We start from the raw sequence: 14,050 nt of genomic DNA, 5'->3' as shown, positions 1-14,050 counted from the left end.
ACCTTGTGTTCCCGGCCAACTAACTGTCTTAGTTTTCATCTTCTGCTTCTATAAAGTAGAAGTCCACCCAAACACTAAAATCCCTGCATCTACAGACATCCACGATCTAACGCTAACCAATCTAGCCCTGTAAAAAAGAAATCAGTATACATACCTTTTTTGAAGCTAATCCGACCCGATCCCACACTGAGCTGTCAGCCGCGGCTTCGCTGTGGAGGTGAGTGCAGAGGACACATCTGACAATGGAGGCCCCATAGTAAGTCTATGGGTGACATCACTCTCCATTCATTTCACAGCCATAGTGGGCCGTGTCCTCTGCAGAGCTTCCGCCGCTGGAGACCGGATCGGATCGGCTTCAAAAAAGGTATGTATACTGATTTCTTCTTTACAGGGTTAGATAGGTTAATGTTAGTTCATGGCTGGCTATAGATGCAGGAATTTTAGTTTTAGGGTGGACTTACACTTTAATTGTAATGTCGATATTTTTTAAACATTTCAGTTGGCTTCTCTGGCTAAAATACTGTATCTGTTACTGTTGGTAAGACACCAACAACTCTAAGGGCTCTTTCACACGGGCGGTCCGATCAGATCCGCCTGTCAGTTTTTTAGGCGGATCTGATCGGATGCCCCATTCAGCCCTATGGAGCAGCGGATGTCAGCGGTGACATGTCCGCTGACACCCGCTGCCATCCGCATCCGATCCTGTCCGTGAAATCCGGACAAATGGAAACCCTGTTTTCCATCCGTCCTGGGGATCGGATCGGATGGGATCGGATGAGAGCGGACAGGCGGTCCGCTCTCATCCGATTCCCCATAGAGAGCAGCGGGGGCTGAGACACCTCCCTCTCTGCACTGCAAGCGGAGAGGGAGCTGTCATCCGCCGGCTCAGCGGGGATTGCGGATTGATCCCCGCTGAGCAGCACGGATCCGCCTACGGAGGCGGACCGTGAAAAAGAGCCCTTAATCTCCAAGTTCATTGATAAGGATCATATTTGCCTGTGTTTTCACATTTGGCTACACAAGCAGAGCGATTTTCAGGCATTTTTGTGTGTTTTGGCATGTGCATTTAGAAGCATATTCAAAATGTTTTACATGTGTATTCAAACTTCAAGTGTTTTTGTTTTAGCCAATGGAAAGCACTAAGGGAAGGAAACCCGTTCTTCCAGGCTCAAAATGCCTGGAAATGCTTGAAAAAAGCTCAAAAACACTCGATCTGAGTGTTTGTGGACGTTCCAGTTAAAGTATTTGGGGCCAAGAATGCCCAAATGTGATCCAAATCCAAATGTCACACTTCGAAATTGGGATGTGTAGCACTAATGCTTGTGCTTGTGTGTTTATATAGACACTTTAGGCATTTTTTTTTCATTTTGGAGAGTAACGGAGGGTCATAACTCCCATCAGTTTATTTTTTGCCATCTGTGTCCCATTTGGGAGATTTCACTTCACTTCCTGTCCCATAGCCAAGATAGGAAGTGAGAGGAAATCCCTGAAAATTAAAGGAATCCCTTGGGGTCCCCCAGATCACCAGAACTATTGTCCCCATTGGAAGATTTCCCCTCTATTACTTTTCACCAATATGTGCTTGATTCTGACAAATGTCATGGTGGACCACCACCAACCAATTTGGAAAAAACTTTAATAGAGGCACTTACAAATGATGAGGGGTTATAGACATTCCAGAAAATATATGGCCAGGTTGGGAGCATGGGCCTATGTTCTTCCCCCACTTTAATGTATTAACCACCTTTAAAGCGTAACTCCACTATTGGTGAGAAAAAAACATTCCCCTCTGGGTGATCTCTGTACATTGCAAGGATTATAACAAACTTTGTTGCAGATTCCTACCTTTTGTTATTCTGAAGAAATCATTGTTTTTGTCTCTGAGTTGAATGGGTCTAATGGGAGTGGTTTCATAATTATCTATCAGCTGTGACAGTTGCAGGGCTCTAATGAGGAAAGCTGCTGGGACTGCATCCCTTTAGACTTGTTCCTATTGGGAGTATCTCACCAAAAATTACATTTATGCTGCCTGAAATCTGACTTGTATCTTAGTGCAGACTTCTGGGAAAATTGGTGAGCCAATCACACAGGAAATTGAGTTTCTGGGGTGTGGTCAGTACACATTCTGTGTACAGAACAGCTCAAGGTAGCCACAACAGCTGCAGATTGAAAAGGGAAGTTTTTTTTTAATAACATTCAATTACAATATGACTTGTGTGGCAAATGTATACACTATATTATTTTTTCTTTATTTGCTATTGTTTTCACCACGAAAGTGGAGTTAGGCCCCTTTCACACGGGGGGTTGTTCTGCCGCTGGTAAAAGTATGTTTTGTTATTTTGAAATCCCAACACTCTTGGCACGGAGATTACTCGCATTTGTACATTGCGTTTATAAGCGATTACTTGCGTTTACATGCGGCTGCGTTTAGCTGCGGTAGTAAATTCTTGCCTTTTGTATAACAACTGTTTAACAATTTTTTCTTCGTACTGCGATTAACTGCATTTATATACAGATAGCTGCGGTACATTACTCCTGGATACTGTCAACTTTATTCATCCTAAATGCACAAAACCGTATGTTATTAAACGTTGCTAAATGCAGTGTGTGAGTGGGGCCATAGGGATGCTTTGTCTGCATTTAGCTGCGGTAAATAAGTTCCTCTATCCGCAGCTAAAAGCTGAAATCTAACCGCTCGTGTAAAAGGGGCTTTACCCTTTACAGTGGAACTTCACTCTTGCAATCAATATTCTTTATTTTTAATCCTTAGGCCTCATGCACACTGGAGGTTATCAAAACGTCAGTTGAAAGCTGTTGAATGCGTTTTTCAGCTTTTTTGCAGTAGCGTTTTTCAGCGTTTTTTAGCTTTTTTCCGCTGTAGCATTTTTTAGCCTTTTTTTAGCAAAACTATACTCCCACAAAGGCTTATGGCTCAAAAATGTTGATAAACGCTGAATAGCCATGTTTTTCGACATTTTTTGGCATTTAGCGTTTTTACAGCTGAGTAACGCCAGGTTTTTTTTACAGCCAGAAAACGCCCCTGCCAAAAACTACTGATAACAGCCTATGTGTGCATGGACACATAGGATAACATGCTGGGGAGTTTACTGGCTGCAGAAAAAAACGTATGAGGCCAAAAACAGCCGCTGTAAAAACGTCCAGTGTGCATGAGGCCTTATGCTGTTAGCATTAGTAAATTGATAGAAAAGTATAATACTTTAACTTGTTTTAAACTTTTTTTTTTTTTTTTTTTACATTTCTTCAGTTACTTTCTGGTTTCCAGACCAAGGCAAATGATGTCATACATCCCAGGAGTCTTCAGGATTTTCTCTGCTAAGCACAGTCTCCTGCTTGCATGCCTGAGCCAAGGACAGATGGATTCAAGGAAGGAAATGCTACACGAATCATCTGCCCAAGATGGCCACGTCCAGAAATAATACGGGGGTGTTTTTCAAAGGGATTTTTCAGCAATCTAAGGGTCCTTTCACACAGGCGCACCGCCCGACAGAGTCGGTTCTGCTCAGCGGGGGATCGATCCGCCGATCCCCACTGAGCAGGTGGATGACAGCTCCATCTCCGTTCTGTGTGTGGAGACGGAGCTGTCAGATCCCCGCTGTCCTCTATGGGGAGATCGGATGAGAACGGACCGCCTGTCCATTCTCATCCGATCCTCCAGATGGATGGAAAATAGGGTTTCCATCCGTCTGGATTTCACAGACCGGATCAGATAGGAGAGCAGCGGGTGTCAGCAGAGATGTCTCCGCTGACATCCACTGCTCCATAGGGGTGCATGGAGCATCCGATCCGGTCCGCCTGAAAAACTGACAGGCGGATCAGATCGCATGTGTGAAAGGGGCCTAAAGCATGGAAACATGGATGAATGGGGGAGTCTGCTTTGAATTTTAAAAATGAATTAACCACTCTGCTACCGCTCACAGTAATACTACTGCGGCAGAGTGGTTCGTTATCGTCCAGTCACGTAGTATTAACGTGACTGGACTCCTCCCCTTCTGGGCGGCGCTTGCGCGCCGCCGGAGGCTCGCTCCCGCTGTTTTCATTCACAGCGGGAGTCGGGCCAGGGGAGGAGCAGCGGCGATCGCCGCTGCTCTTACCCGATCGTCGGGGATCGAGTCTGGAGATCCGCCCGCTGTGTGTAAACACAGCGGACGGATCTCCATAGTGACAGGGAGTGACAGATCGGACTGTTCAGCATAGCTGGACATCCGATCTGTCCATGAATCACACAGTCACCTCCCCCCCTACACGTCAGTAAGCACCAGGCATACATTAACCCCTCCCTCTCCAATAAAATTAACCCCTTCCCTGCCAGTGTCATTTTTACAGTAACAGTGCATATATATAGCACTGATTACTGCAGTAATGTCACTGGTACCCCCAAAAGTGTCAAAAATGTCAGTCAGGGGTCCGGTCTGTCCGCCGCAATGTCGCAGTCCCGCAAAAAAAATCGCAGATCGCCGCCATTACGCGTTAAAAAAAAAACACCAAAAATGACAGACATCTTTCCCTTTGTTAGTAAACGCAATAACTTTTGCGCAAACCAATCAAAATACGCTTATTGCGATTTTTTTTACCAAACATATGTAGCATAAAACAAATTGGCCAAAAACTTTTAAAAAAATTGGTTTTTACATCTTTTTTGGGGGGAATTTCATATAAAAAAATGTGAAAAATATTGTTATTTTTTCAAAATAAACGCTCTTTTTTTGTTTATAGCGCAAAAAGTAAAAATCGCACAGGTGATCAAATACCACCAAAAGAAAGCTCTGTTTGTGGGAAAAAAAGGACGTAAATTTCGTTTGGGTACGGCGTCGCACGACCGCGCAATTGTCAGTTGAAGTCGCACAGCGCCGAATCGCAAAAAGTGGCCTGGACGGAAGACAGCAAAATCCTCCGGTGGTAAAGTGGTTAAATAGTGTTTTCGGTTTGTGCTGCTCAGATACAGTAAAGTTCAGCTTTAATATAAAGAATAATTAGAAAGGCACTTAATAAGGAAATTCCTGATTATGAAAGGAGAACGTGAAGCACTGAAGGTGTGTGACAAGATGATACCTGGTACATTATGGAGGACGGAGGAGGTTCGATGCATGGCTGCTGGTCAGGGAGTGGTAACTCCTCCAATAGGTCCACGTTAGATAACGCATCTTCCAGCGTCACGTGGGTGGTCATGCTGAGTAAATCCGGTAGCACCAGTCTCCAGGGATTTTATGACAAACTTATCTAAATAGGGAAGAAAAAACACAAAATATTTAATACACACTTATGACACATCTTATATATTCTTCATCCCAGAGAAGGGCTTTTAGTCCCGGTTCACATATGTGTGATGACAGACATTTCATGTGATTCGGAGTGCACTGTGATGTCTGTGCGATGCAAATTCAGCCATACATATTGTATGGCTGGATTTGCATCGCATTCGGACACAACTCGCACAGGACGCTTTTTTGGGTCCGCATCAGAATCGGATCGCATGATGGTTCACACCTATGGGATCCGATTCATGTCCGAACAGACAGTTCACACTGCGATATGCGAACTGATCTGGGGGTGTCGTTAACTTTGTAGCGACACTCCCAGCGATTTGCATATGGCAGTGTGAACTGCCTGCGAGTTGGGTGCGATGTAGGAAACCGCCGTGGATTCAGAGTTCCCGCATTGTATATATGTGAACCAGCACTAAAGGGCTTTAAAATAAACTCCAGGCAGATATAAACAGCACAAAATAATATTGCCTCGTATTCTTCAATACATCAATAAATGTATTTTTACATACAAACAGTGTGAGTCCTTTCATTTTACTTGGTATCAGCCACTTGTAACCCTATACAGCACATCTCAGAGTGGGAAAGGGAGAGGCAGCACAAGGAGCAAAATAGTTTATGTGCTGCAGTACATGCTGACAGGAGGTGAGAGCAGAGCGAAAGATAGATGAGCCCAACAGTGTGCTGCTTCTTATTTCATTCTCCAGTCACAGGCTGGGACAAAACCTGTATGTTTTTCTCAATTGCAGACAGGGCTTTACTGTGCAGAGGTTTGTAAATCTTAGGTCTACATGAACAGAAATAGAAGTTTGGGGTGGTGTTAAATCCACACTGTTGATCTGTGTTTTTACTGCCCCTCTTCCACTCTGTAGGTGGGTGGAAAGATAGCAGCTGGTGAAGTACACATGCCGCAGCCATGATGTTTTGCTTCTTTGCCACGACATGAATTATACTCCCTTTCACCTGTCGGCTCAGTAGTCTGACATTTAGGGGGTTATAACAGGCGGTGAGGAGGAGACAATATAATGCCTCCTTATTGCCTGTCAAATATGAAAATGGAGCAAAGCAACGAGGCCTTTCTGGCTGGATCACCAGGTGAAAATAAAGAACATAAGCTAAAAAATAGAAAACAAATGCAGCCACCACATCTAAGCATTGGTAATTTGCAGTATACAGTAAACCACCTCCATCACGGGGGTTACATTCCAGACCCACCCGCGATAACTGAAAATCCGCAAAATAGAAATACCCTATTTAAAAACAGACAAGTACGGTACAGTAGATGGACTTCTGATGGTCTTAAATGCCCGTGTTATTTCTTCCGCCCATTGGTCTGACGAAGGAGCACATCTGCGTATGCTCCGAATCGTGTTACCGCCCCCCTTACGCCACCACGCTCGGTGTGGTCCACAAGCGAGACATGCGTTCCACCGCAGCCTCCCACTGAATCACCGCTCCTGATTGGGCTCCCCCCATTACCGTCATCTCCCTGCTGCTGGACAGTTGGAAGACGGGAAGAGCCGTGAGACCAGGAAGAGAGCCCCTAAGCCGTGAGGACACGTCATCTTCCATGTAAGTCTGCTTATCATGTGTGAATAAAGTGTTATCTGCTGCACAATATACCGGGACCATGAAAACTGAACCGCGATAGAACGGGGGTTTACTGTATTACATTTTTTGTTTTGGGTTTAGAATCAATGCAGTTTTTCTATTTACATTAATCAGTATCTTTGCAAATGTTAAATTCCGAGGTGTCAAATTATATGTTAGAAAAAAAGAAGGGGGTACCTACATGCTAATCTACATGTATAAGAAAAAGAGAAAGGGGAGGCATGGTGTTTGCCTGCCTGTGCATGCCTTGTACTTTGCTCCACCCTGGGTAAGGTTCCGGTGGGGACCATATGTGTATATGAACCGCACGTCTGCTGTTCTGTATGACTATTTAAGATCTCATTTGAACATAAATCTTGTTTTTCTTTTAATATTAGATGTTGAATAAAGCTCTCATAAAAGATCTATAAAAGCTCCCGAGGAAGCGGTTACATTCCACGAAACATGTCGGGCAGAATTTATTAGGATGATGCTCATTACAGTCACAATACTGGTACCATCAAAGTCCATCATGCCTTCTCTTTTTCTTATACATCTTTGCAAATGTGATTTTCAGGAAAAGAGTAACTACAAAATAAACAAGAATACCCCTGTAACATGATGAATATTCTAAAAGGTTCTTTATATTTATATATTCTTCTTATTTGTAGCACTGACTTTGTACAGCCCCATGGGAAAAGACAACCATATGAAACTTGATAAATATATCACTGTATTAAAAATAGAAATAAAATGACAATCGAAATAGGAAGCCCAAAATAAATATGAGTGCAATAGGAAACAAGATACTTATTAAAAGCTAGAGAAGTTTTGCAAAATTTTGCATGTCATGGGGAAATAGAAACAGACCGATCTCAGTGGCGCATCTCACCTAACCTCACAGGACGCGTTCCATCTATACAGGAAGCACACAGCACACAATACTGTTCCTCTTACAGACGGTTACATGACTTCCTTGTAATGCCTATGTAACGTTTTCATCCTTAAACATTTAACTTAGTTAAAAGACAAACTTTGGGCTCCCCCCTGCCTCCCCCAGTCACCCCCTCTTTCTTACTGGAAGACGTTCCAGCGTGTAGTGTCTGCTTTTTTAGATTTACCTTTTCTAGATGCCAATCATGTGACATGCAGGGTTCTTTTCTTCAGATGTTCTCTAGCGGTGGATGGATCTCAATACTAAGAGTGGTGGATGATGTCAGTGCGACAGGTCCATGCATTCATTGAATGTCCTCAGTTTTCTGAGTCATATAGTGCCAGCTGTCATTCAATCCAGAAAACCGAGGGCATCTAGTGGCAAAAAGGAATTACTGCAGGGGGCAGCGCCAGAGAGGAGATAAATATTGCTGTCAGTGTTACTTTTTTATCCACTTGAACTCCAGATATGTTTTTTTGTTATACGGCACTGCGTTATTTCTACGTCCTTTTTTCCGCACAATCAGAGGATTTTTTTTGGTATTTGATCACCACTGGGTTTTTTATTTTAATGTGCTATAAACAATAAAAAACCAACAATTTTGAAAAAAAAAAAAACATATTTTTTACTTTTGATTTTAAAGCATATCCACTAAAAAAAATTAACAAATCAAATTTCTTTATCAATTTAGGCCATTATGTATTCTGCTACATATTTTTGGTACAAAAAACAATCCTAATAAGCGTATATTGATTGGTTTGCACAAAAGTTATAGCGTCTACAAACTATGGTGTATATGTATTCAAATTTATTTTATTTATCCTTTTTTACTAGTAATGGCAGCGATCAGCGACTAATATTGCGGCAAACAGTCAGACACTAACTGACACTTTGAACTCTTTGTGGGAACCAGTGACATGCAAGGTCCTCTTCTTCAGATGTTCTCTAGCGGTGGATGGATCTCAATACTCAGAGTGGTGGATGATGTCAGTGGGACAGGTCCATGCATTCATTGAGTGTCCTCAGTTTTCTGGGTTATATAGTGCCAGCTGTCATTCAATCCAGAAGACGGAGGGCATCTAGTGGCAAAAAGGAATTACTGCAGGGGGCAGTGCCAGAGAGGAGATAAATATTGCTGCCAGTGTTACTTTTTTATCCACTTGACCTCCAGCTATGTTTTTTGCTATACGGCACTGAGCTATTTCTACGTCCTTTTTTCCCCACAACTAGAGGTTTTTTTTAGTATTTGATCACCACTGGGTTTTTTTTTTTTTTTTTATTATGCTATAAACAATAAAAGACAAACAATTTTGAAAAAAAAAAAAAACTATATTTTTTACGTTCGGTTTTAAAACATATCCACTAACAAAAATGTAATAAATCAAATTTCTTTATCAATTTAGGCCAATATGTCATTCAATCCAGAAGACCATGGGTATCTAGCGGCTAAAAGGAATTACTGCAGGGGGCAGCGCCAGAGAGGAGGTAAATATTCCTGCCAGTGTTACTTTTTATTCACGTGACCTCCAGAAGATTTACCCCCCTGCATGACAAGGCTGTGTTTTTTGATATACGGCACTGCGTTACTTCTACGCCCTTTTTTCCCCACAATCAGAGGTTTTTTTTGGTATTTGATCACCACTGGGTGTTTTTTTTTTTTTTTTCGTGCTATAAACAATAAAAGACCAACAATTTTGGAAAATAAAAAAAATATTTTCTACTTTCGGTTATAAAACATATCTGCTAAAACAAATTAATAAATCAAATTTCTTTATCAATTTAGGCCAATATGTATTATGCTACATATTTTTGGTACAAAAAAATAATCCTAATAAGCGTATATTGATTGGTTTGCACAAAAGTTGTAGCGTCTACAACCTATGGTGTATATGTATTAGAATTTATTTTATTTACCATTTTTACTAGTAATGGCAGCGATCAGTAGCTTATATTGTGCCAGACAATCGGACACTAACAACTCTTTGTGGGAACCAGTGACACTAATACAGTGATCAGTGCTAAAAATATGCACTGTCACTGTACTAATGACACTAGCTGGGAAGAGGTTAAACAGCTAGGGCAATCAAAGGGTTAAATGTGTGCTTAATTAGTGTTTTTGTGTACACGGTGTGCTGCTTTTACTAAGGGATGTGATGGATTTTATTCCCTGCTGCAGGGATACAAAATCCACCACATCCTTGCTGACAGGACAGAGCTCTACGTGGTTTACATATGCAGAGATCCGCCCTGTGTCTCCTCGCCGATCATCGGATGCTGACAGACATCTATTGGACAGCACCCGCTGATCGGCTTCTGGTGTGACTAATCACAGCAGAAGCGGCATGCCCCCTACCTGGAAGTGCAGAATCACATATATATACGGGATTCTGCACAGAGCGGCTGGCCTGTAACAGTAAATCTGCTATAGGGAGGTCAGCAAGTGGGTATTTTATTTATACCTCCACTATTTACATACAATTGCCCCTAAATGGATACACACTGCTAGTTTTTTTCGTTTAACCCAGGCCAGATTGGAGTTTGTCAAAACTTACCAGAGGAAACCAAAATCCTTTTGGGAGAATATGCTATGGACAGACGAAACAAAATGACAGCTTTTCGGTAAAGCCCATCATTCTAATGTTTTCAGAAAAAGAATTGAGGCCTTTAAAGAAAAGAATACAGTCCCTACAGTCAAACATGGTTGAGTTTCACTAATGTTTTGGGGTTGCTTTGCTGCTTCAGTGGATGTCTTGACCGTGTGCATGGCAATATGAAATCTGAAGACTACCAAAGGATTCTGGGGTGCAATATAGCGCTCAGTGCCAGAACGTTGGGTCTCCGTCAGAGATCATGGGTCTTACAGCAGGACAATGACCCAAAGCACACGTCAAAAAGCACCCAGAAATGGTTTAAGACAAAGTGCTGGAGAGAAATGGCCAGCAATGAGTCCAGATCTAAATCCCATAGAGCACCTGTGGAGAGATCTCAAAAGAGCAGTTGGGAAAATGAGCCCTTCCAATCTCAGAGACCTGGAGCAGTTGGCGGAAGAAGAGTGGTCCAAAATTCCAGTAGAGAGATGTAAGAAACTCATTGATGGTTACAGGAAGTGATTGATTTCAGTTATTTTTTCCAAGGGGTGTGCTACCAAATATTACATTGAGGGTGGCAATAATCTTGTCCAGTCCATTACTGGAGTTTTGCATGGAATGTGTCAGATTTGGCTTTTTCTTTACGTTTTTGTATCATACCAATAAAAACAAAAGAAATAAACATGAGAATGCCTGAACATTTGTAATTGCAACAATTTTCTGGGCAAAGTGGTGCATCATCTGACAGAGATGCAGGGGTGCCAATATTTTTTTGGCCATGCCTGTAAAGAAAGTTTAAGATTCTCTAAATAATCTCTGTTTGCAACAAACTCACCTCTGTCCATGACCTATTTATCACAAACTCCTTCTGCTTGCAATTACTGAGACCTGGCTTCAAGAATCTGACTCTCCTTCTCTTGCTGCCCTCTCCCAAGGTGGCCTCCTGTGGACTCACTCTCCCAGGCCTAGTGGACGGAAAGGAGGTGGGGTTGGAATTCTGCTTTCCCCTCAAAACACTTTTAAGGTTCTTCATCCACCCCCTTCTCTGTCTCTCTCCTCATTTGAAGCTCACTGTATTTGTCTATTTTCTCCAGTTTCGTTGAGAATTGCTGTGATCTATCGGCCTCCTGGACCGGTATCAGGCTTCCTTGATGACTTTTCTGCCTGGCTACCCTACTTTCTCTCTTCTGAAATTCCTACAATCATTCTTGGAGACTTCAACATCCCTGTTAATCTTAACACTCCTGCTATTTCTAAACTTTTGAGCTTAACCTCCTCTTTTGACCTAAAACAATGGACACATGCTTCTACACACTGTAATGGCAACAGCCTTGACCTCATGTTCTCCTACCTATGCACTCCTCGCAACCTCTCCAACATTCCATTCCCTCTCTCTGATCACCACCACATTAGTTTCAGTCTCTCCTTGTCCTCCTCCTTACCTTCCAACTACCGAACAATTACCCGTAGAAACCTTCGCCATCTTAACCCTTCACTTCTTTTTTCTGCTACAGATTGTCTCTTCAACACAATCTCATCCCTTTCCTGCCCCAACATGGCCACTTCTGTCTACAACAGTTCACTGTCATCTACCCCCTCACTACACACAGAATCAGGCCCCGACCGCTACAACCCTGGCAGACAGACAATACCAGAAGCCTCAAAAAACGTAGTCGCACTCTTGAGCGTCTGTGGCGTAAGAATAAGACACAACACAGCAAAATTTCAGCCAATGTAAATCTGCCCTCCAAAAATACAGTTCCTGCCTCCACACTGCCAAACAGACCTACTTTATCACTCTCATTAACACCCTCTCACACAGTCCCCGTCAACTCTTTTCTACCTTCAACGCTCTACTTCGTCCTCCATTACTTCCACCCACTAACTTACTCACTGCCCAAGAGATTGCCAATGACTTTAAAAATAAGATTGATACAATTCGTGAAGAGATCGTTACACTACAGATATCTCCCTCACCTTACACACCTTGTCCTCCTGCACAATCAATAATTCCCTTGTTTAACCCAACTACTGTAGAGGAAGTCACTAAATTTTTTTCTAATGCCCACCTAACTTCCTGCCCCCTGGACCCTGTTCCTTCTCAAATACTACGGTCACCCTCTGACTTTATCCTACACTCTTTAACTCATATCTTCAACCTCTCCCTCTCCACTGGCATCTTCCCCAACTCTCTAAAACATGCGCTAGTAACTCCCATACCAAAGAAAGCCTCACTAGACCCCACCAATCTTAATAATTTAAGACCCATCTCCTTACTCCCTTTTGCTTCCAAACTCCTAGAACATTTAGTCTACAACCGCCTGAGCAAGCACCTCATTGAGAATAACCTCCTTGATCCCCTTCAGTCTGGATTTTGCCGGCAACACTCCACAGAAACTTCTCTCTTAAAACTTACAAATGACTTACTAACAGCTAAAACCAATGGTCACTACTCTTAAAAAGGCCGCTCCAGTTGACGTCATTGTGACGAAACACGTAGGGCGGAGTCTCCGACGTCAAACGTCACTTCCGGTTGTCGGCCGTGGAACGCGGAAGCCTCCCGGCGAACACGACTATTCTGATCCTGATCTACTGTACGAGTGAGTCTACTACGCCGCTTATTTACAACTGTATGTTACTATTATTCACCATGGGGTATTTTTCCTTTCATGTGAGCACTCAGGGCACCCGCCGCTGACTTCTCTGACTGCTCGTTCATCTCGAAAAGGAACATCTCCATATATCAACATACAGGTTGTACCAAGCTATTTGCGCCACCTAGTGGCCACTCATGGAATTTCACTTATCCACTTTTTTTATTTTATTTTATTTATTTTTTTCACTCACGTTGATACAGATCACGTGGCACATTCATTTGGAAATCACTCACATATCTTCGGTTGTGGGTCTTTTGTCACGACATCGGTTTATATATATATATATATATATTTTCTTCGCATTTATTGTTTGATTTGAATATATCTTTGTTATCCATTTATTACCATTTTTAGATATTGCACCATTTGTGGGTTATTGTTTACCAGTATGCTTTCCCTTACACTTCACAAGGGGCATTTTTTTATTTCAGAGGTAGCGCCACCACCAATCTTCACACTTCCTTTATAAAACTGAAAGATTACTTATATGGAGCAGAATTCATAGTCAAAACGGATAATAATCCACTTACCTACCTGCTGACCACTGCCAAACTGGACGCTACAGGACATAGGTGGTTAGCCGCTCTCTCTAGCTTTATGTTCAGTTTAAAATACCGACCAGGTGTTGGGAATAGGGATGCAGACGCCCTCTCCAGAAGGTCTCATGCCCCCAACGATCCTACTGAAGAATGGGCCCACTTGACCTCAGAGGGAGTGCGCGCCCTATGTCAGGGAACGGAATTTCGATCCAGTGGAGGAGCAAGAGCCGAAGAGATTGGGGTCTCAGCTGCTGGAGTACCCAGGTGTTATTGCAGGGTGACCCAGGTTGAAGAAGAAGGTTTGCCTAGGCTATCGAAAGGGGACTTGAGGAAGGAGCAGTTAAAAGACCCTTTGGGGAAACTTTTGCTGAAGGCCATAGAGACTCAGCGCCCTGAGCTGCTTCTAACAGACTCCCCTCGGGAAGCCCGATTGTTGCATAAAGAATGGGACCGGCTACAG

At 42.8% G+C, this 14,050-nt stretch overlaps 1 protein-coding gene across 1 annotated transcript in view; it reads right to left on the bottom strand.

The window, feature by feature from the left end:
- Nucleotides 1-14,050, bottom strand: part of CYFIP2 (cytoplasmic FMR1 interacting protein 2) — a 145,234-nt gene that overhangs the window by 92,292 nt on the left and 38,892 nt on the right. The window contains exon 3 of the mRNA XM_082254618.1: nt 5,071-5,238. Coding sequence (XP_082110744.1) covers nt 5,071-5,187 — 117 coding nt within the window. The 5' untranslated portion in view covers nt 5,188-5,238. The remainder of the gene's footprint in view (nt 1-5,070; nt 5,239-14,050) is intronic.

This window comes from Pelophylax lessonae (assembly GCF_965119305.1).
Source record: "Pelophylax lessonae genome assembly, chromosome: 4".
In the NCBI taxonomy this organism is placed as follows: Eukaryota; Metazoa; Chordata; class Amphibia; order Anura; family Ranidae; genus Pelophylax; species Pelophylax lessonae.
The sequence above is the reverse complement of the archived record's forward strand: the minus strand, read 5'-3'. Positions and strand labels throughout refer to the sequence as shown.